We start from the raw sequence: 23825 nt of genomic DNA on the forward strand, positions 1-23825 counted from the left end.
CAGTCCAGCAGCCATCCTGTCTCACGGAGGTGAGGAAAATGCTGAGCAGCACATTCAAAGCATGGAGAAGCCACAGCGCAGAGGCTCAGGCTCAGTAAAAACTGAAGCCTAATCTCAGGGTTATAGAAGGCTTCCTGCCTCCACCCCACATTACTATAGCCCCAATGGCCAAGTTACAGCTCTTCTGTTTACCCAGTGAAACACAACCAGCTATCAAGATAAAAATCACAAGACATTTTAAAATGCAAAAACTAGAGTTTGAAGAGACAGAGAAAACATCAGAACCAGACTCAAATATTACAGGAATATTAAAACTATCAGACCAAGAATTTAAAACAACTATAATTAATAAACTAAGGCTCTAATGGACAAAGTAGATAACATGCAAGAACAGAGAGACAATGTAAGCAGAGAGATGGAAATTCTAAGAAAGAACCAAAAACAAATGCTAGAGATCAAACTTACTACAACAGAAATAAAAAATGCCTTTGATGGGATTATACAGGAAATGACTGAGAAAAAAATCTCTGAGCTTGAGGGCATTTCAACAGAAACTTCTAAAATTAAAAAAGTGAACCGGAAAAAACAGACCAAAAAAAAAAAGCACAGAATAAAAAAGAACTTCAAAACTACTATAAAAGTTTTGTATGGGTCTAATATACACATAATGGGAATTCCAGGAGGAAAAGAGAAAAAGGAACAGAGGAAGTATGTAAAAACAAAAATGACCAAGAATTTTCCCCCAAATTAAACTCCAAACCACAGATCCAGGAAGGTCAGAGAACACCTTGTGCACTGTTGGTGGGAATGCAATGGAAAACAGTTTGGAGTTTCCTCAAAAAATTAAAAATGGAACTACCTTATGACCCAGCAGTTTCACTTCTGGGTATTTATCCATGGAAAACCAAAACACTAATTTGAAAAGATATATGCACCCTTAAATTCACTGCAGCACAACTTAACAATAGCTAAGATATGGAAGCAACCTAAGTGCCCATCAATGGACAACTGGATAAAGAAGAGGTGATACATATATGCAATGGAATATTAGTCAGCCAGGAAAAAAAATGAAATCTTACCATTTGCAACAACATGGATGAACCTAGAGCGTATTATGCTGAGTGGAGTAAGCCAGACAGAGAAAGAGAAATGCCATATGATTTCAATTATATGTAGAATCTAAAGAACAAAATAAATAAATAAATAAATACAAACTAAACAAAAACAGACTCATGGATACAAAGAACAAACTAATAGTTGCCAGATGGGAGGAAGGTTGGGCCGATGGGTGAAAAGGGGAAAGGGATTAAGAAGTACAAATTGGTAGTTACAAAATAGTCACAAGGATGTGAAGTACAGCACAGGGAATACAGTCAATAATATGGTGCCAGGTGGAAACTAGATTTACCAGGAGTATCACTACATAAATTATATAAACGTCTAACCACTATCCTGAAAACATAAAACTGCTAGAAAATAATATTTAACATCGACTCTAGCGGAAAAATAAAAACTAATAAATAAAAATTAAAGTTATTTCACAGCTAAAAACAAATGTTTCCGGTCATATGGTGGAGTAGGGAAACACTGCACTCTCCTCCTCCCATGACCACATTAAAATTACAAGTAATTATAGAACAATTGACCTAGAAAACAACCTGAAGACTAGCTGACCGTAACTCCTATAAATAAGAATATAAAGAAGAGGCTACCTGGAGGCTGGTAGTGGGTGAAGATGACACACAGGCTGGCCCCGCATCCACAAGTGATGGTTGAGAATTAGCAAAGACAACTCAGCAATGGAGTTCCCCCTAGATGAGTGAGGGGCCCAAACCCCACACTAGGATATACCTGCCCAGGGTTCCAGTGCCAGGAAGAGGAACCCCAACAAAATCAGGCTGTAAAAATCAGTGCGGATTCCAACAATCTGGCTGAGACAGAGAACAATTGAAAACCCAGACATCCCTTAAAGGGCCCGTGCACAGACACACTCACTCACAGGATTCACTCTGGGCTCTGGCAGATGGAGAGAAGCTCAGGAGGTGCCAGAAACATACAAGGAGGGTTTGGCTTCAGGATGAGAGCTGAAGTAACAGCTACCAATGTCCCTGTGTTGAGCCCTTTCCCCGGCTGACCAAATATGAATCTGTATTTGCCTGGTGAGATATGCTCGCTCCACCCCAGTGACTCCCTGAAACCCTGCCCTACCCCACACTATCGGCAGAGGGCTCCGTTATCAGCATCAACAGGCCTCAGCTACCATGCACCCAAAGTCACTTTCAGTGGCAGACAACAAGCCCCGATATGAACTGCAGTATTTCTTGAACAAATCTCAGAGTTCTATGGGACCAAATTGGGCAGGACCTGGCCTCGGTGTGAGCTGAGACTTTTCAGAGTGGCCAATGGCACAGCAGTGGCACCAAATCTGAATCTGCACTAACCTGAGGGACACAACTTGCACAACACTGGTCACTCCCTGGACTCCTCTTTACCCAACTCACATATCACCTGAGGCTCTTTCTCCTGTTGAGCCTTACAGGCAGCTGGCAGGGATCCTCAGCCTTTAAAGTGCCCCGAGCCTTTTGCTAAGCTACCCCAGGCCTGATACCAGTGCTTGCCAGCCTCAGTTAACAGCATGGCCTGTAAGTCCAACACAGGTAGTGTCCATGGATGGCTTTGCAGCTCCTAACAGGTAGCCCTGGGTAACTCACAGGTAGTGGGTGACCTTGGCCTGCATGGGAGCCCCTCCCAAGTGGCCCCAGAACTGACACACATACAGAGGCTGGCGGCTTCAGGCTACAACATAGCACAACCTGATTAGCCCCACAAGCCGCACACCCAAAGGGTGGTCTCAACAAGCACATAAGCCTGCTGGGACAAATGTCGTTTAGTGGGGTCAGCCCCACACCACAGCTCATAGCCAGTCCCCACAACCAGCCAGCCTGAGAGTGAATCCCACCTACTGGCATGCTAACAGCAAGCCGGGCTCAACTACAACAGGAGTGCACACACAACCCATATCAAAGACACACCTGCGGCACCAGGTGCAGGTCGTTAGGGAGAATGCACCACTGAGCAACACAGGGCACCTACATAAGGCCACCTGGCAAGACGGGGAGGTGTAGCAGATCTACCTAATATGTAGAAATAAACACAGAGAGGCAGAACAATCAGGAGACAAAATAATAAGTCTCAAAAGGAACCACAGGAGAAAAGTCCAGAAAACGAATTTTATAAAATGAAGGTAAGCAACCTACCAGATACAGAACTCAAAACACTGGTTATAAAGATGCCTAATGAACTTAAGGAAAGAATACATATCTCAGTGAGAACTTCAACAGAAGAATAGGAAGCATAAAGAAACCATAATAAATAGTCAAAAATGAAGTATGCAATATCTGAAATAAAGAATGCACTAGAAGGAATCAGCAATAAATTAGATGAAGCAGAGGACTGAATTAGTGATTTGGAAGATAAGGTAATAGAAAATACCCAGACAGCAACACACACACACACACACACACACACACACACACACACACACAGAACTAAAAAAAAAATAAGGATCGTTTAAGGAGCTTCTGGGACAGAGTCAAGCATACCAACATTCACATTGTAGGGGTACCAGAAGGAGAAGAGAGAGAGAGTAAGGAATTGAAAACTATTTCAAGAAATAATGATAGATAACATTCCTAACCTAGCGAGGAAAATAGAAATACAAACCCAGGAAGCACAGAAAGTCCTAAACGAGATGAATCCAAAGAGCCCTACACCAAGACACATCATCATTAAAATGCCAAAATTAAATATAAAGACAGAATCTTAAAACAGCAAGTGGAAAGAAGATATTTACCTACAAGGAAGCTCCCATAAGACTGTCAGCTGATTTCTCAACAGAAATTTTGCAGGCCAGAAGAGAATGGCATGAAATATTCAAAGTGATGAAAAATAAGGACCTAAAACCAAGATTACTCTACCCAGCAAGGCTATCAATTAAAATTGAAGATGAGATAAACACTTTCTTAAAGAGGAAAAAGTAAAACGAGTTCAATGCCACCAAACCAGTATAACAAGAAATGTTAAAGGGACTTCTGTAAGAAGAAGAAAGAAAAACATAATATAAATAATAAAATGTAAATAACTATGTACCTACCAATAATCACTTTAAATGGAAATGGATTAAATGCTCTAATCAAAAGACATAGCATAGCAGATGTGGTTGCATAGTGTAGCAGTTAGCACGTCTTCTTTATACGCAGAAGGTCCTGGGTTCATGTCCCAGTGGAGCCATGGTCCATAGTCTATTGCCATGCCACCCTGAACAAGCCCAATGTCTGATCTTGGAAATTAAGCAGGGTCAGACCTGGTTAGTACTTGGATGGGGGACCACCTAGGATGACATATTATTTATGTAGGCACAAATAATATTAAATAATATAATAAAAGACATAGCATAGCTAAAGGGTAGAAAAAAAAAAAACATGTATTGCCTACAAGGGAACCACTTCAGATCAAAAGACACACATACTGAAAGTAAAGGTATGGAAAAAAATATTTTAGGCAAAATAGGCTTTAAAACAAAGGCAATACTATGAGACACAGAAGGACAATACATAATGATAAAGGAATCAATTGAACAAGAGAATGTAACACTAGAAAATGTTTATACACTCAACATAGGGGTACCTACATAGATAAAGCAAATATTGGCCAACTTAAAGGGAGAGATCAACAGTAATACACTCATAGTAAAGGACTTTAACACCCCATTAACAACAATAGACAGAGCTTCCAGACAGAAAATCAACAAAGGAAATAGTGGCCTTAAATGACATACTAGACTAGATGGATTTAATTGATATTTTTAGAGCATTTCACCCCAAAGCAGTAGAATATACATTCTTCTCAAGTGCACACAGAACATTTTCCAAGGCAGACCACATGTTGGGCCACAAAACAAGTCTCAATAAATTTAAGATTGCAATCATATCAAGTATATTCTCTGACCACAATGTTATAAAACTAAAAATCAATTACAAAAAAAAACCTGAAAAAAACACAAACACATAGAAGTGAAACAACACATTACTAAACAATGAATGGGTAAACAATGAGATCAAGTAAGAAATCACCAGATACCTTGAGACAAATGGAAATGAAAACACAATGACTCAAATCTATGGGACATAGGGAGAGAAATCCTAAGAGGAAAATTAATAGCAATACAGGTCTACATTAAGAAACAAGAAAAATCTCAAATAAACAATATAACCTTACACCTAAAGAAACTAGAAAAGAACAGCAAACAAAGCCTAAAGTGATTTGAAGGAAGGAAATAATAAAATCAGAATGGAAATAAATAAAATAGGGTCTCAAAAACAATATAAAATATCAATAAAACAAAGAGCTTGTTCTTTGAAAAGATAAAATTGATAAACCTTTAACCAGACTCTCCAAGAAAAAAAAAAGAGAGGATCCACATAAATAAAATCAGGAATGAAAGAGATGTGACAACTGACTTCACAGAAATACAAAGGATTATAAAAAAAAAAAAAAAATACCATAAGCAAATTCCCTTCTAACAAATTGGACAATATGAAAAAAAAAATGGATACATTACTAGTAACACACAATCTTCCGACCCTGAGTCAAGAAGGAACAGAAAATATGAAGTGACCTATTACTACTAACAAAATCGAATCAAATATCAAAAAACTCCCAAAAAAGTCCTAACAAGATGACTTTACAGGTGAATTTTAGCAAACATTCAAAGAAGAATTAACACCTCTTTTTTCTCCAACTATTCCAAAAAATTCAAGAGGGAAGACTCCCAAACTCATTTTATGAGGCCATGATTACCCTGATTCCAAACCTGACAAAGATATTACAAAAACTAAAAATTATAGGCCAATATCCCCACCAAACATAGATGCAAAAATCCTCAATGAAATATTAACAAACTGAATTCAGCAATATATTCAAAAGATCATACACCATGATCAAGTGGAATTTATTCCTAGAGTGCAAGTTTGGCTGACTATCTACGAATCAATTAATATGATATACCACATTAACGAATAAAATCTCAGAAAAAGAAATTTAAAATTTTATTTTGCAATTGCAACAAAAAGAATGAAATACCTAAGAATAAACCTAACAAAGCATGTGAAGGACCTAGACACTGGAAACTATAAAATACTATTAAAAGAAATTGAAGAAGACACAAAGAAATGGAAAGATATTTCACATTTATAAATTGTAAGAATCAACATATTTAACATAGTCATATTACACAAAGCAATATACAGATTTAACACAATCTCCATCAAAATCCCAATGGCATTTTTTTAAAGAAAACAAAAAGTCATCAGATTTGTATGGAATCACAAAAGACCCTGAATAGCCAAAGCTATCCTGAGAAAAAAGAACAAGGCCAGAAGTAACACTCTCCCTGACTTCAAGTTATACTACAAAGTGACAATAATCAAAACATCATTGTAGTGACTGAACAACAGACATACAGTCCAATGAAACAAAACCTCCATATACATGGCTAAATAATTTTTGACAAAAGAGCCAAAAACCTGCAATGGAGAAAGGAAAGCCTCTTCCATCAATAAATGTTGCTGGGCATTAGAAAAAACAAAATACTGCCATTAGTGACAATATGGATGGATCTCGAGATTACCATGTTAAGTGAAATAAGTCAGAACAAGTTGAGAACCATATGATTTCACTCATGTTGGATATAAAACTGAAGGCAACAAACAAGACAAACTAACAGAGACTCATGGATACAGACAACAGTTTAGAGGATACCAGAGGGAACTGCGGGTGAGAGGAGTTAGATAAGGGGTAAAGGGGGTCAAATATATGGTGACAGAAGAAGATTTGACTTTGGGTGATAATATACAAATGATATATTATTAAATCATGCACTTGAAACTTGTATGATTTTATTAACCAATACTACCCCCAATAAGTTTAATTTAAAAATAAACAAATAAATAGAATCTATCATATCAACGGACTATAGAAAAAAATCACATGATCATATCACTAAAAGTAGAAAAAGCTTTGACAAACCAATACTCATTTATGATGGAAGCACTCAGCAAACTAGGAACAGAGGGGAACTTCTTCAAGTTAATACTGTTTATCAACAAAAAACCTACTGCTAAGAGAATACTTAGTGGTAAGAAACCCAAAGCTTCCCACTCAGATCAGGAACAAGCCAAGGAAGTCTGCCCTCACCACTTCTTTTCTTTATCAGACTGGAAGTCTTAACTAATACAATACAATGAAAACAGGAACAATAATACAAGGTATAAAGATTGGTAAGGAAGAAATAAAATTGTCTATTTTTTTTGAAGATGGCATGAACTTTTATGTAGAAAATCTGAGAAAATGACAAAAAAAGTTCATAGAATTAAAAAACTATTATAGTGAGGCTGTAGGATACAAGGTTTATATGCAAAAATCAATCACTTTTTATATACGAGCAATAAGCAAGTAGAATCTGAAATAAAACACAATGCCATTTTTATCAGTACCCCCAAAACATAAAATACTTAAGTATAAATCTAACAAAATATGTACAAGATCTACATGAGGAAAATACAAAACTGATCAAAGATTTCAAAAAAGAGGTAAATAAATGGATAGATATTCCATGTTCATGAATAGGAAGACCATATTGTCAAGATGTCAGTACTGCTGAACTTGATCTGTAATTTAATACAGTCACAATCAAAATCCCAGAAAGTTTGTGTATGTGCGTGTGTTTTGACAAATTCATTCAAAAGAATGAAGGACAAAAGAAACAGAATTGCCAACACATTATTGAAGGAGAATGAATTTGGAGGACTGACACTATCCAAATCTAATACTTGCTATAAAGCAACAGCAATGATGACACTGTGGGATGGGTAAAAGAATAGATAAAGTGATTAATGGAACAGAACAGGGAGCCTAGCAATAGATACACATATAGTCAACTGATCTTTAACAAAGGAGCAAGGGCAATACAATGGAAAAATGACAGTCTTTTCAACAAATGGTGATGTAACAATATCCACCTGCAAACAAACAAATAAATAAAAAAAAAAAAGTAGAAGAAGAATCTGGACACTGATCTTATACTGTTCACAGAAAAATAACTTGGAAAAAAAATAACTCAAAACAGACTTAAATGCTATCCTTCTCAAACTGTTACAAAAAACTCAAGAGGAAAGAAAGCTCCCAAGCTCTTTTTACAAGGCCATCATTGCCCTGCTTCCAAAACCAGACTAAGACATTAGAAAAACAAAATTATAGGCCAATATCCCTAATGAACATATATTCAAAAATCTTCAACCATTAGCAAATCAAATTCAGCAATACATTTAAAAGATTATACACAAGTTCCAATTGAGATGGTAAAGCAGGTAAATGCTGTGCTCACCACTACCCTTCCATGACCACATCAGAATTACAAATAAACTACAGAACAAACATCATTGAGTACCACCTGAAGTCTAGCTGACCAGAAGTCCTACAACTAAGGATACACAGAAGCCATGTCTAGATTGGTAGGAGGGGCAGAGGCTCAAAATGATCTGGTCCCACACCTATGTGTGGTGCTTGAGAATCAGGAGGGGTCTCTCAGCTGCTGAGGTCCCCCCTGAGGAGTGAGGGGTCCCAGCCCCACACCAGGCTCCCCATCTCAGGACTTCAGTGCCAAAAAGAAGAGTCCCCAGAACTTCTGGCTATGAAAACCAGTGGGAATCTTAGCTAAGTGAGAGGAAAAACAGCTAAAGTCCCAGGTATTCCTCTTAAAGAGCTAGTATGCAGACTTACTCACTGAAGGACTCACTTGCTCTGAGCTCCAGCTCTGGAGCAGCAGCTAAGAAGGTGCCAGGAATATACAGGGAGGAACTGTATTGCCTGGGTTCTGGGTGAAGGCTGAAAGGGTAGCTTTTTCCCAGGCACGAGAGCTAGTAGAGGCAATTGCTCTTTTGTTGAGCCCTCCCCCTATCCAGCCTGCGCACACTGGTGAGCACCACATCTGGGTCTCCATCAACCTGGTTAACACCGTTAGCCCCTCCCTGTTGATTCCGTGAGACCCTGCCCCTCCCAAAGTGTGGGCCACCCAAGCCACTTCCAGTGGATTTTTCATACAAATGGCCTGTCTTGACTTATGCTGCTGACTTTCTTAAAATCTCTCAAAAGTTCACAAAAACCAAACAAGCAGCATCTGACTTCAGTGTGCCCTGTACCTCTTGCTGAGCAGCCAGCCGCAAGCTCTGCACTAGTTGCAGCCAGCCTTGGTTCACAGCTTAGCCTCTTTCAGTCACCTCCAAGCCTAGCACAAGTGGTAACTATTTGAAGATCCCTTCGTAACTCATACCAAATGGCCCCAGGCAGGGTGCAGGCAGCAGCTGACCTTGGTCTGCACCAGAATTCCTCCCAAGAGGCTCCAAAACCAACACACCTGGTGGCTAGCTTCAGATCAAACCAGAGTACCACCCAATCACCACCACAAATGACACACCCAAAGGACAGACTCACTAGGCACCAGAGACCTGCAGAAACAAATCCTGCTCCACAAGGCCAGCTCCTGTAAAACAGCTTCTCCACTGGTCCTGGCTAGTCATCACAACTAATCAGCCCAAGGGTCAGTCCTTCCCACTGATGTGCAAACAGCAACCTAGTCTCAACTACAAGAGGACACACACAACCTACACAAAAGACACACTGTGCCACTGGGCCCCACAGGACACCTACTGCATAAGCCCGAGAGATATAGCAGACCTACCTAATACATAAAAACAAACACAAGGAGGCAGCCGTAATGGGAAGACAAAGAAACATATCTCATATGAAAGAACATAACAAAGCTCCAGAAAAAGAACTAAACAAAGTGGAGACAAGAAATCTACTAGATGCAGAGTTCAAAACACTAGTTATAAAAACGTTGAACTATCTTAGTGAGAACATCAACAAAGAGATAGGAAACATAAAAATGGAGATAGAAAACATAAAAAGATCCAGTCAGAAATGAATACAATATGAAGCAGAGGATTTAATCAGCGATTTAGTAGATAATGCAGCAGAAAACACCCAATCAGAACAGCAACAAGAAAAAGGAATCCAAAAAATATGAAGATAGTCTAAGGGGCCTCTGGGGCAGCATCAAGTGTACCAACATTTGTATCATAGGGGTACCAGAAGGAGAAGAGTGAGAGCAAGGAATCGAAAACCTATTTCAAGAAATAATGACTGAAAAGTTCCCTAACATGGTGAAAGAAATAGACATACATGCCCAGGAAGAGCAGAGAGTCCCAAACAAGATGAATCCGAAGAGCCCTACACCAAGACACATCATCATTAAAATGCCAAAGTTTAAAGACAAACGGAGCATCTTAAAAGCAGCAAGAGAAAAGCAGTTAATTACCTACAAGAGTGTTTCCATAAGACTTTCAGCCGATTTCTCAACAGAAACTTTGCAGCCAGAAGGGATTGGCAGGAAATATTCAAAGGGATGAAAAATAAGGACCTACAACCAAGATTACTCTATCCAGCAAAGCTATCATTTAGACTTGAAGGACAGATAAAGAACTTCCCAGACACGAAAAAGCTGAATCACCAAACCACTATTTTAAAAAAATGTTAGAGGGACTTCTTTGAGAAGAAAAAGAAAAAAAAAGAAGAATATAAACAGTAAAGTTACAATAAGCACATATCTGTCAGCAATTACTTTAAATGTAAATGATTCGATTCTCCAATCAAACAATATAGGGTGGCTAAATGAAGAAGAAAACAAGACTCTTACAAATGCTGCCTATAAGAGACTCACTTCAGATGGAAAGATACACACAGACTGAAAGTAAAAGGATAGAAAAAAATATTTCATGAAAATGGGGATGGGGGGAGATAGGGTAGCAATACTTTTACCAGACAAAATAGACTTTTAAAAAAAGGCTATAACAAGAGACAAAGTAGGACCCAGGAATTCCACTTCTGGGAAAACTAATTCAAAAAGATTTATGGGATGCAAGTGTCTGCAGTTTCTGTCTGCGCAGAAACCCCAAACCAGTGGCCATAAGCAGCTTCTAGCAGGAGGCAGTAGCTCATGACCCCCCTGGGATACGGTCCCCTTTGTTCTCAACCCGAGTAACCTTTCCCAGAGCAGCACCCGCCCAGGCATGCCAAACAATGCATCCCCAAGAACAATGATGGCATTGTTTGTCTTTCCGCTGAGATGTGAAGAGACTTACCCCAGTTTCTGCAGGCTGCATTGTGGACGCTTTGCTGATTCACACAGGATTCCCACTCCCAAGTCTCCCAGGGCATTTTCCCCCAAGTAGAGCCTGGTCAGGGACTGGCTAGTGCTCAGGACCGATGCAAGGTGCACACAGCACGCCGATGTGAGGCAGCAGTTGACCAACCTTCCACAGAGATGGCAGAGTGTCACCACACCTCTCTCACCCTCTCTGCTATGGGTCGAGAAAGCATTTGTCCTGTCACCCCTCTAGTCCAGTCCCCACACAGGAAGAGTGCATACAAGCTCTGCATTAACTGTACTTCCTTTTCTGCTTGTGTAATAGCAAGTAAAAACCTTCTAAGTCCATGGCAATGCATCTTCTGGCTCCCTACATTGATTTGTACTGTGGTGAATGTACAGGACAGATCTAAAATTTACATTGTAGCCAATTTTAAGGGAACGGTTCAGCCCATTCAGTGCATTCACACTGCTGTGCATCCATCATCACTAGTCATCCCCAGAACTTTCTCATCATCAGGAATTGAAACTCTGTCCTGGTTAAACAGTTATTCCCACCCTGTCCCCACCCCGCTCCAGCCCCTGCACCACCCACCACTCCCTGTCTCTGTGAAACTGACCCCTCTAGTGCCCTCATCTATGTAAACAGGTCACGCATGATGTGTCCTGTTGTATCTGGTTTATTTCTCTCAGCAAAATGTCTTCATGGTCTTCCCAGGCTGCCATGCATTTCAGGATTGCCTTGTAGGGCCATATGTGTGTAGACACCACATATGTTAGCCCATCCTTCCACAGATGGACCTTTGGGTTATTTCTAAATTTTGGCTTCTGTGAATAACACAGTTGTGGACACGGTTAAGTGCTAGAGTGCCTGATTTCAACTCCTCGGATACATACCCAGCAGTAGAATTGCTGGGTCATATAGTAACTCTATGTCTAATTTTTTGAGAAACTGACAAACTGTTTTCCACAGCAGCTGCACCATTTTACACTTCCACCAACGGTGCACGATGGTTCCACTTGCTCCACATTCTAACTAACACTTGTTGTTTTCTGTTTTGTTTTATAATAACCATCCTAATGGGTGTAAATTGGCCTTATGTTTTCAAGTGTTTTCTTCTCTTTTTCAAAATTTAAGTCCCCCAGAAGCATTCAGTGAAGGGCTGTGTAGACCTTCGTGTCTGCGTGAAGTTAGCACCACTTTTCCCATTTGCGTGGAGACCAAAGGTTTGTCACAAAGACCTCAGGCCCTTCTAGAGTTTGTCACACTAGTTTTATTTTCAGGTAGGCTGCGACCACCTTAAAGCAATCTGATTTCTTTCTCTGAGTCCCCTCCAGGGCTTGGGATGTGGCTTTCCCCACAGCAAACACTGATTGCAAGAGTTACTACCAAAAACCTAGAGGTGACAGTGGGATGTGGAGCAGCCAGTCTATGGGACTCACTGGAGCCACAGCTCGTGCTCATGAGGGGCGTCAGGTCAGACTCACCAGAGCTTCCTCAGGTTGCAAAAGACGTGCCTCAGCCCCACACACAGAAGTCTGACCCCGCAGTCAGCCAGGCTGTTGTGGCTCAGGTCCAGTTCCACCAGTGTCTGGTTGCTGCTGAGGGTGGAGGAAATGTAGAAGCAGCACCGATGGGAAAGACAACAGCGCCTCAACCTGTGTGCCAAGCACAGAGGCAGGAAGCGTCAGAACATGTAGGTGCGGCACTGCCCTCCGCCCTGTGCTTGCTTTCAGCATGGGCCAGGCCACTGTGCATACATGTTACAGAGGGAAAGCCACAGCGAAGGTTCCGTGAGAGCATTGTCTTATCAGGACTCCCAAACACAGCCAAGGACAAGCAGGGCAGGTGGCTGTCAGGCTTGCCAGCTCACAGTGAGGCCACCATTGCTGAGCCTGTCACTGAGTACCCTCCATAGATGGCAGCCAGCCATCGTGTGGCTCAAAACAAGCATTTCTGTAATAAAGCTACCCTGTGACAATTCAATCTGTACCAAGGTTTCTGATGGATCCCAGCCCAGGTGGCCCTCGTCAGGTATGGCAACACTCTCAGAGGCTTATCTGCGAGCATGGCCTTGAAGGCCACACTTTTTTTGTCACACCACTGAAAAATGACTTAATTTCAGTTCTCCTTCATTCTTCTCCATCTAATGCTTCCCAAACAGCCGGCCTATGATGCATTCTGCCTTTCACTCCTTCGATGCAGAACTGTGTCTCCCACATAAATATTCACGTGTTGAAGGCTTAACAGCCAGGACCAAGGCTGTTAAGGGTAAAATGAGGCCATGAGGGTGGTCTGGTCCAATGTGACTTATGTCCTCATAAGGGGAAGACATCCAACACACACAGAACGATCACATGAGGGTACAGAGAACACGGTCATCCACACCTAAGAAGCGAGGCCACAGAAGAAGCCAGCCCTGCAGACACCTCTACCTTGGACTTCCAGCCTCCTGGATGTGAGACAAATTTCTGTTGTTTGAGCCCCGAGGGTATGATACGTTGTTGTGGCTGCCCTGGGATACAGAGGCCACTGATGTGACCCACAAGGTCTTCCTCCAGCACTCTCACTCTCTCTCACACAGACACACACTCACATGTGTGTACATATGCACACACACACATGTACACATGTGCACATGTGCATACACACTGAGGGTCTTACCGCAGTCTCTGAATCCTACAGCCAGGATTCTGGAGCATCTCACATAACACCTTCATCCCTGCATCCCCCAGAGTGTTGTCACTGAGGTTTAGCTCAGTGAGGCTCTGATTGGTGCTCAGGACAGACAGGAGGCCCTGACAAAAGCTGGAAGGAGCATAGCAGCAGTTCATCAATCTGGAAACAGGAAGGGAGAAAGAAGGAGAGAAGCATCAGTCTGTTAGAACAACGAGGGGCCAAAGGCCAGCGGTGGCTGATACCAGTTGAGACAAAGGCCCCCCCCAGGGATGAAGAAATGAGTCACAGTAGTGCATACTGACCACTGAGAAATGGAAAAGGTGTCCTGCACACCAGGGTAGGGGGTGTAAGCCTGTAACCTTGGCTGGCCACGAACACCCTCCGGCCACTCCCGCAGGTGTCCTCCTCTGTCCTCCGTGACTCTGGACACTCTGCTAAGGGGTCCAGAGACTGATTTTCACCTTGGCTACTCATGGGCAGCAGAGGCACTCCCAGAACCCCAAGGCCAGGCCACAGTGGGCCAGGAATGTCTATGTCTCTAGCAGCTCCTATGAGTCCCATGTTCAGCGCTTGTTAAAATGCAGTTTCTGACACCACAGGACTAGGGCTGATTCTGCTCTTCTATCAGACATAGGGTGGACGCTCATGCCACTGGCCCTGGGAAGGCTCTAGAACACAGAACACTAGCGCTGCCCTCAGGGAAACAGCTGCCATCAAGAGTCACTCAGAGTCTCTGTGAGCCTCTCACAGCCTGGGTGTTGGGCAGCCCCTCTTTTGTCGCCTTGCTTTTTGAGCTCCAGTGAGTGGGTCTGCCCCCTCCTCTCACTCACTCTCTCTGTCTGCCTCTTCCATCTGCTTTCTAGCTATTCTGGGTTATTCCTCTCAGAGATCCACCCCGCTAGCCCATCCCATCCTGAACCTATAGCTCCTGGTCCATGTGCCCTCACTCCTCACCCCACACTCCATTCCCAAGACCAGCTCCCTCATGAGTCAAGGCACTCTGCCTGTGTTCCCAGCCCTCCCTACAATTGAACTGGTCTCCTAGCCACCACTGAAGCCAGAGGTGTCCTTGATGGCTCTCCCGCCCCTGCAGAGGGAGGCAGAGAGGAGAACTGAAGACTGCCTCACAGGAGACCTGGCCCCTGCTCTCCTTTCTTCTGTCCCATGTCTGCTGTCTCTCACAGAGGTCAACCCATGCACCCACAGAGCTCCATCTTCCCTCAACCACTGCAGCTGGGGCAGCTCCCTGTAGCCACTTCTTGCTTCACTATCCCCAGAGCAGCTGGCTTCCAGCCCCAGCGAGTAAGGGAACAGAGCCTAACGGGTGACTGACTGGCTGCAAAAACAGGAGTGTTCTCCTTTCTTGCCCAACTGCCTTCGATGTCCCTGGTTTTGTTTGTGCCAATGAAGCTGTGTGTCCCTCCCATGGGCTCCTACACACAATCTTCCTCAGACTATGCTGGTAACCTATTCTCACAGACCCCGCTGTCCTGCCTTCACCTGCACTCAGCTTCATCCCGCCAGCCCCTCACTGCAGGCTCAGACCCACTCCCATGGCAACCCCACAGACTCAGCACTAAGGGTCTCTGTCCTCTGTTCCTGGGACAGCCTCCGGGGGCCCACTCCTCAGGTGTTGACACATAGAAACCCCAAGAGAGTTACAGCAACTTGGCTTCACAGATGTTTCACTCAGCTTTCTACCCCACTTGGCCCCTTGTGCTGAGTTGGCATCCACTACACATTAGCTTGTTGTTTCATTGGCTTTTCTCTCCTGCCACTGCTCCACCTGCCCTTCTTCTGCTAGTCATTCTGACAATGAAGGCTCCTCTAGCAGTGGGGGTGGCATTACTGTGTAGCTGTGGCAGCTGCACTGAAAGATGGCTGAGCAGGGGGGAGAGGGCGGGGAGTTGAGAGAAGGGGGCCAGGAGGCAGAGAATTGGGCCCCCTGCCTGGGTCATCTCCTTACCTACAAGAAGAGGCTGAGTGAGGGTCTGGGAGGACGCACTGGCCAACACTAGGGCAGCCCCCGTCCCCCTCCTCCTCCTCCTCCTCTTTGGGTGAGTCATGGAGCAGCCTCAGGGACAGCGACTCCATGTTGTGACAGTTCCCTATGCAGAAGGAAGAAACCACGTGGTCCATCCTGGTAGAGAGGCTGACCTCGACCCTGGGGAAGTGGCCCATGGCCCTGCGCACAAAGCCCTCCTCCTGCATCTCATACAGGCAGTAGAACAGCTCCAGCTGTGTGGGCTGGATCTGTGGGGTCCTCGCCTTGGCTTTGGCCTCAATCCACTTCAGCAGCTCCAGTCGGATTTGCTGGGAGATCTTACAACTCAGCTTTTTCTCCAAGTAGGATGTCCTCTCCTGGTTTATAAGGCCAAAGAGGAAGCGGACGACAAAAATCAAGTAGCCTTTTTCAAATTTGCCGTAGTTTTCAAGAAGGACTGTCACGTCCCGGTTGGGAGGCTCCAAAGGCCCCTTTGACTCATCCCCCACCCCGTGCTGCTCCTCCTCCAGCAGGTAGTACATGGCAGCGAAGAATTCCTGGAAGGTCATGTGGATGAAGCTGTAGAACTTCTCGCAGTCCACTTCCTTCTGGAACAGGTTCACCCTCAGGAATGCGGATGCATCTGCCTTCTGCAGGCCGTGGCTCCTGAGGTCCCCCTCCTCAAACAGGATCTTCTGGTTCCAGATCCCATCTGCGGCCAGCGAGCAGAGGCCCCGCAGGTTGGCAGAGATGGGGCGCTTTTGGCGGCCTCCCCGCGACTGCAGCAAAGTGGAGAGGAAGAAAGTGTACACAGCAGTGGTGGTCTTGGACGTCTGTGGAAGGCCCTTGCCACTGTCCATCTGCTGCTTCAGCCCAGTACACACAATCCAGCAGACTAGGGGGATGAAGCACATGGTGAACAGGACCTCATTCTCCTGCGTCAACCTGAAGGCCTCCCTGGCTTGCTGCTCATCTGAGAAATACTTAAAGAAGTACTCTTTCTTCTTGGCTTCTGAGAAACCCAGGACCTCCACGTGCCGCGGATGGTCCAGCAGGTGCTGCAGCTTCTCTAGTGCCACAGGCCTCGTGGTGATGAGGAGAGAGGCCTCAGGGAGCAATTTCTTCCTGATGAGGCTGCTCAGCAGGACATCTCCCCTCTCCACCTTCCTCCAGTCGGTGCAGAGTGCCTCTGTGTGCTCATCGAAGGCACCTTGCAGCTCGTCGAAGCCATCCATGAGGAACAGGATCCTGCCTGACTTTCTCACAATCTTGCTGATGGGCGGATTGGGGTCAGGGCAGCAGCTGACAATCAGGTCCCCCAGGCTCCTCCGCATCCCGAGGCTCACCTCCCGGCAGTGGATGTAAAACAAATAGTCGAACCTGTCCTGGTAGAGCTTTTCTGACGCCCAGTCCAGCATGATCTTTCTGGCCAGGATTGTCTTCCCAATGCCCGCCGAGCCCTGGAGCACCACCGTGTGCACGGGCTCAGCATGTTGGTCCTCAGGCTCGAACAGCAGCTCCAAGCTCATGGAGCTCACAGGACTGTCTCGCGTCACGGCCAAGGACTCACCAATGGCCAGAAGCTCGTGCTCTCGCTCTTGCTGGCTCTGGTGCTCCTTGATGAGACGCAGCCTGGTATAGCGCTTATTAAGGTTCACGCTTTCACCCAGACGGGCATTCCTGTCTTCGATACACTGGAACCTGCTTCTCACGTGTTTCCTGTATTTCTTACAGTAATCTATGGTGGAGACAGAAAGTTAGATGTTGGGGGAAGCCCAAGCACATCCACCTGGCCACCTGGCCTGCGCTCCATGGGGAGTAGCGACTGGAACTAAGCAGTGGGAGGTGCGGTTCCTTCCCACCACCAGGGTATGGAGGGACCCAGAGAATCTGGGGCGGCAGAATCTTCCCACGCACAGTGAGTGGAAGAACTGCAAATTCTTTGTGCACTGCCCATGGCCAGAAATCCCTCTTATTCAGTCATACTTCTTTAGGTAGTCTGCAGCCCATGACTTTTAAAATCCAAAACACTCCATGTTTTCCAAGGAGCTGCCAGGAGCCAGGGACACATGTCCTCATGTGTTTGGCTATAGCTGATTTCCCAAGGCAGGCCTTCACACCCAAAGGAGCGGGAGCATGTAGGGCGGCCAGCTTCCCAGACTCACAGTGCCTCCCAAACCCAATTGTGAGCACCACCCCCATGCTCACCTTTCTTTTTTTGACAAATAGAGATTCTGGAAAGGTACCCCAACAAGCCCATCCACTCCTCTTCAAGGCTTTCTGCCCGGCATACCACAGAAACATATGAGTTATCTGAAAATAAAAGAAAAAAAAATGTTAAAAACCAGGACTCCTGACTAAGGGGATGTAATTGAGACCCAACACCTGGCAAAGGTCAAACGAACCTACCTGGATATCTCTCAAATCAAAATAGGGCTCAGATGTGGATGACAACTCTGTAGCCAGAGGTCCAGTGGGAGTGTCTTGCAGCCCTAATTTTAAAGGAATGGCGTCCATCTAACCTCTGAGCATTGCGTCCTCACTGAATGCAGTCTCAACATCTCTCTCCCAGGCCCAGAAATCAACCAGCAAACATGTGCAGCAGGTAGGTTTCTCTTCTCTTTGTATGTCTTAGTCACTGTCCCTTTGGTCCTCTGGTGCTGAGGCCATCCCCAGGCTCCCCAGTTTCCCCACGATGGCCATGGGCCAGCAGAATCATCCCTCCCTGGCCACAAACACCTGGAATCCATCTTACTCACCTTCTATGTCCTCAAGAGTGAGAATAACCAATCTGGTTCATGTCTGACTAGTGGCGCAGTAACCTGATCCCAGGACTCCAACCCTGTGATTCCTTTTTAACCTATTTGAGATGGGTCCCGGGCACTACTGCATTTTAAAAGCTCCAACCCAAGCTCACAGCTAAGAACGACAGATCTAAGCGGTCACTGAATGACACACATCCCATAGAGGCATTTTCTTGGAGAAATCTGCACACAGTAGAACAAGAGTGAAGCACCAGAAGTATGTAGTACAGATAACTCAAGTGGTCAGGAACCTGAGAGAGAGATGAAGGGCTCCAACTAGGCGTCTACTTATTCTGAGTGCAAATGCTATTGTAATAGGATCCCAAAACCCAGATGTGGAAGCCAAGATGTCCTAGTGGCCAGGAGCTAGGCTCCAGCCAAAGACATGCCTGGCACTGAGTCCTGGCCTTGGCACCGAGCAAGCAGCCCCAGGCAGTCATGACCTCCAGCCCACTTCGCATTGCTGGGCAGCCAATCTCCAGAATTCTTTCATCTTGTAAAACTGAAAATCCATATCCATTAAATAACAACTTTCCATTTTAACCACCACTTTCTGTCTCTGCAAATTTGATGACTTCAGGGACCTCTTAAAAATGGGTTCACACAGTATTTGTCTTTTTGTGACTGGCTTATTGCAGTTAATATATGAAATTGAAAATTCATTTGAAAGTGCTGACATCAGTGGGCTTCTTGTGAAGAATGAACAAAATCCATAAAAAGTGCTTAGCTAACTACTTCTTCAACTATGATCGTTATACCTTAAGTTGGTTACTGAGCATGTAAGTACCACCACAGTTATTATTACATTATTATACACAATATGTTTAGAACTCCCACTGCCGTGCACCCTCCCATGCCCTCAAAGCATTTCCCTTTCCTTGTCACACCCACACTGCTGTCCTGCCTCACCACGCTGCTCCTGACTGCTGGTTCCTTTCTACCAGCTCATCACCTGTGAACTTGTGCATTTCTCGGAGCCCTCCTGTGCCCCTCCCTTGCTCAGAACACCAGCCAGGAATAAGGACCTTACCCCACCACAGGAATGAAGAGAAAGTCCTCCTCCCCCACCCCCACATCCAAAGTGATGGCCATGGCAGAGGCTTCCCCCACACATCACATTGTTCTATAAGAAGAGCGCTTGCCCCAGGGCCTCGAGGGCTGAGACTAGAGCTTATTGACCATGCAGGCAGACACATGAGTGGCTGGATGGAGACCTAGAGGAAGTTTTAGACACAGGAGAGATTTGAATCAATTGGGACTAACCAGGGAAGAGCCCCACGGGTACACGAGCCCTGACCTTGGTTTCTAAAGGAGTTAGAAAATGGCAAACTGCTTTCTTCCACCTTCTCATAGCACTATCGTGAGGGGAAGACAGAGGAAGAAGCCAAAACAATTTTAAAAATGACTAAAAACAAGCATACAAAGTTTGATGCATCAAAGGATACCATTAACAGAGGAAAAAGGCAGCCCATGGCATGAGAGAAAAGATTTGTAAACCATACATCTTATAAGGGGTTAATGTATAGGATATACACAGAGCTTATAGAAGTCAACAACAAAAAACAAGAAACTCAGTTAAAACATGGGAAAAGGGCTTGAATGGCATTGCTTCTAAGAAAAATGGCCAGAAAGGACATAAAAAGACACTCAATGCCACTAGTCAGTAGAGAATGCAAATCAAATCCACAGTGAGACATCATTTCATATCCCTTAGAATGGCTACCAAAAAAAAAAAAAAAAAAAAACACAGAAAATAAGTGTTGGCAAGGATGTGGAGAAACTGGAAACTTTGTGCACTGTGGTGGTAAATGGTGCCGGCTCTACAGAGAACAGTGTGACAGTTCCTTAAAAAATTAAACATAGAATTACTATATAACCCTGCAATTTCACTTTCAGACACATTCCCAAAAGAATTGAAAGCAGGGGCTTGAAAGAGATTCTTGCACCCATGTTGCAGTCACATCATTCACAAAAATGTAAAGCTAGAAACAATCTGAAAGTCCAGTGGTGTAAGATAGCTAAACAAAATGCAGTATATACGTACCATCATGCCTAAAAGGTAATAAAGTGCTGTCATATGCAACAGCATGGATGAAGCTCAAGAACATGATACTGAGTGAAATAAGTCGGTCACCACTAAAAGACAAATCCTGTAAGATTCCACTTATGAGAGGTCCTAAGAGTGGTCAAACACATGGAGAGAGAAAGTGGTGGTCAACGGGGGCTGAGGAGCAGGGGTGCTGCTTAATGGGGTGGAGTTCTGCAAGACTGCTGGAGATGGCTGGACAATGTGACCACACTTCACACAGCTGCACCACATGCTTAGAAACAGCTAGGAAGGCCAACTTCATGTCGTGTGTGTCTCATCACAGCTTAAAGCCTGCTGCCCCCCTTTCCCTTCCTACACCCCTCCACCACAAACTCACCACTCTCTGGCTCATCCCTCATCCCACTCTAGCTCTCCCCCTTGCACTCACCCCACTCTGGCTCTTCCCTCTTGGCCCTCTCATACAGGTCTCTACGGTTGATGGCAGCAAACGCCCACACAGCCATGGCCCAGGCCTTCTCCTCCCCATTGAAGTCAATCATCAGGGTGGCCAGATCCACTGGGTCCGCCTTCTCCGTCTGGCCCCGCGGAAGTGCAGTGCAGCCCTTCTGAGGTGGGTAGTCCTCCAAGTGCATCTTGAATTTCTTCAGGTCCACTTCCTCCAGGTCCTCCAGGTAGCGAGCCAGCTTGCAGCGGACACTGGCCATGCTCACTAGTCCTGGCTGGGAAGGGGACATAGGGCCACGCCAGGAGGTGGGTGGCGAAGTGGCCAGGGTGACTGGAGTCTCTTTCAAAGTCTGCCCTTGGGGAGAACTAACCGACCTTGAACTCGGGAACTAAAAGGGAAAGCATCATCAGGTGGTGATGAGCTCCACCCTGTCCTGCGAAACGAGCCACTGCACTCTTCACTCTCAGGGTTCCCTCATGGCTCTGTCCAGAGAGCGTTGGAGCCTGAAAAAAAAGGTGCCCTGAGGAGAGAAACACCCAGCAGGGTCACAGATGCCCACATGGACATCTGTTGCACCAACCATTGCTGCCTGAGGTCTCAGCCTGTTTGACCACTGCACTGTGCAACCTTGGGCAAGCGTGTCAGCACCCTTCAACTTCTGTTTCCTACTCTGTAAAATGGCAGAGTGTGGAAAATAGTCCCTAAGTTCCTTCTTGCTGAAAGACTCCGGTTCTTTGCTCTTTTTTGACCCAAGGAGACATGGATGAGGGACAAAAGAAAGCCAGGAAATGAACAACCGTGGCTACGGCTTGAGGGGACCTGGGTGAGCATGGGGACTGGTCCACAACAGCCCTTGGAAACCACAGTGACAGGGTATTGGGCCTGGGGAACACCATCCTCCATAAAATTCACGATGACACTATGAGCATGTCACATTGGCCAACAGCATTTCACGGTGCTCCCCTCTGCACCAGGCCACATGGGGTGAGTGTGCACCGGCATGAAGGGCAGATGCCGAGGATAAGGCTGAGCAAGGCTCAGTGGCCGGCCCATAGTTTCGGAGCCAGGAAGGGACAGTCCAGGATTTGTACCAGGCTCATGGATTCCTGAGCTGGTGCCCTTTACACTGCACTCTTCTCAGCCTAACAAGGTGTGAGGCCATGGGCTCCCCCACTTAGCTTGTTATCTCAGCCAGATGTAAACGAATGTGATCAGGTACAGTGAACCCCATGGTTAATAACAAAGGTGAGTTCCCAGCACTTAGTGTGCACAGCCTTTCACTGCCACGCTCACCCACTCAGTTTTCCTGGTTAGACTCCAAGCCCACAAGACTAGAAACCAACTGCTACATCTTTGGCTCTGCCATACCTCCCAGGCTTGGGCTTTGTCTGAGGCTTGGTCCTTTCATATTACTGAACTGGGAAGAGCACTGCATCTGCCTGGAGCCATAACTGAGGCTAACGGGAGGGAGAGACCCTGAGAAGCAGCACAAGTCTCCAAGCCACGACTTATAACAACCAGGGTTTGATGTTCATGACACCAAATATGCTCGTAAGCCTTCTGTTTCAATTCTTGCCTCCATATCTGGCCTCAGTGCTGCCCAAGTCCAACTCTTCATGCATTTGGCAACAGGGGGATCATCTCCAGACAGATCTACCAGCTTTGCATATCCACCTGTTCCCACCTTACGAGTCCCCCCATCCAAATCCGGGTGCCAGTCCTCCTTCGTGCCTTCCATTCCTAACTCTGGCACACTCCACTCTGACCTCTGCCTCCTCTGTCTCTCGGTTTCTAAGGCTGCTCATTTCCTCCTATGCACCCACTCACTGCTCCCTGGGGAATGCTTGGCAAATCTGCTGGAGTATTGGGGGTGGGCTGAGGTTGCTGCCTCTGTAAACCTATAAACCCCACCCTACTCTCTCCCGCACACATGTGCTTGCACACATAGAGCCCGAATAACGATAAGTATAAAAGAACTTTCCAGAACCATTGTTGAAGGACAAAGTTAGAGGCTGGCAAGTTCTGGCTCTGGAAACACTGTCCCTATGCCTCCCCAGACCCATCTTGCCACCACGCTCACGGAGCTGGACTCACCCAGACACCAGTCTCAGGAATAGCCCGAGAAGAAACTTGATGAGTTTATAGCTGTCGCAGCCCAGCAGGACAGGAAGGATGTGGTCGCAGTGTGGGGTGAACAGGATTGCATCACAGGCAAAGGCAGAGACTGACAGTTACATCTCTGGATTTTCCAAACCAAACAAATAGTATTCTCAAAGCTGAGCCTGGATGCAGCTAGAGAAGTGTGGTCTCTCTATGGTGAGGAGGGGGGACCCACTGATGTTCACTCAAGTGCCCTCTGACTCTCCATGAGTGTCAAGACAACAGAAGAGACATGGGTTGGGGATCCCCCCAGAGCTGGTAGGCAGAGGATAAAGAGCGTGACCCACATATAGCATGCTCTCTCAAGACATTATAGGGAAAGGCTGGCAGGCAAAGTCTCTCTATTGCCTGTTAGTTGTTTAGTAGTTTTATTGAGGTAATTATACACCCATGCCATGCAACTATCACCATCAAAGCCACAAACACATTTATCGCCTCC

The 23825-nt window shown here is 45.3% G+C and overlaps 1 protein-coding gene across 5 annotated transcripts in view; it reads right to left on the reverse strand.

The window, feature by feature from the left end:
• NLRP3 (NLR family pyrin domain containing 3) overlaps window positions 1-23337 on the reverse strand; it is a 35813-nt gene extending 12476 nt beyond the window's left edge. For 3 of the 5 annotated variants that reach the window (XM_016125483.2, XM_016125484.2, XM_016125481.2), the window contains exons 1-6: window positions 21209-23326; window positions 18136-18240; window positions 15910-17665; window positions 13929-14102; window positions 12752-12922; window positions 11259-11429 (exon numbers count right to left, since the gene is read on the reverse strand). In XM_016125483.2, the coding sequence (XP_015980969.1) occupies window positions 11259-11429; window positions 12752-12922; window positions 13929-14102; window positions 15910-17665; window positions 18136-18240; window positions 21209-21515 (2684 nt within the window). In that variant the 5' untranslated portion in view covers window positions 21516-23326. Of the gene's footprint in view, window positions 1-11258; window positions 11430-12751; window positions 12923-13928; window positions 14103-15909; window positions 17666-18135; window positions 18241-21208 lie in introns of all 5 variants that reach the window. The other 2 variants (XM_016125482.2, XM_016125485.2) reach the window with 2 other exon arrangements.
• Window positions 23338-23825: the final 488 nt, after the last annotated feature.

This window comes from Rousettus aegyptiacus, unplaced genomic scaffold (genome assembly GCF_014176215.1).
Source record: "Rousettus aegyptiacus isolate mRouAeg1 unplaced genomic scaffold, mRouAeg1.p scaffold_m13_p_7, whole genome shotgun sequence".
Classification (NCBI taxonomy): Eukaryota; Metazoa; Chordata; class Mammalia; order Chiroptera; family Pteropodidae; genus Rousettus; species Rousettus aegyptiacus.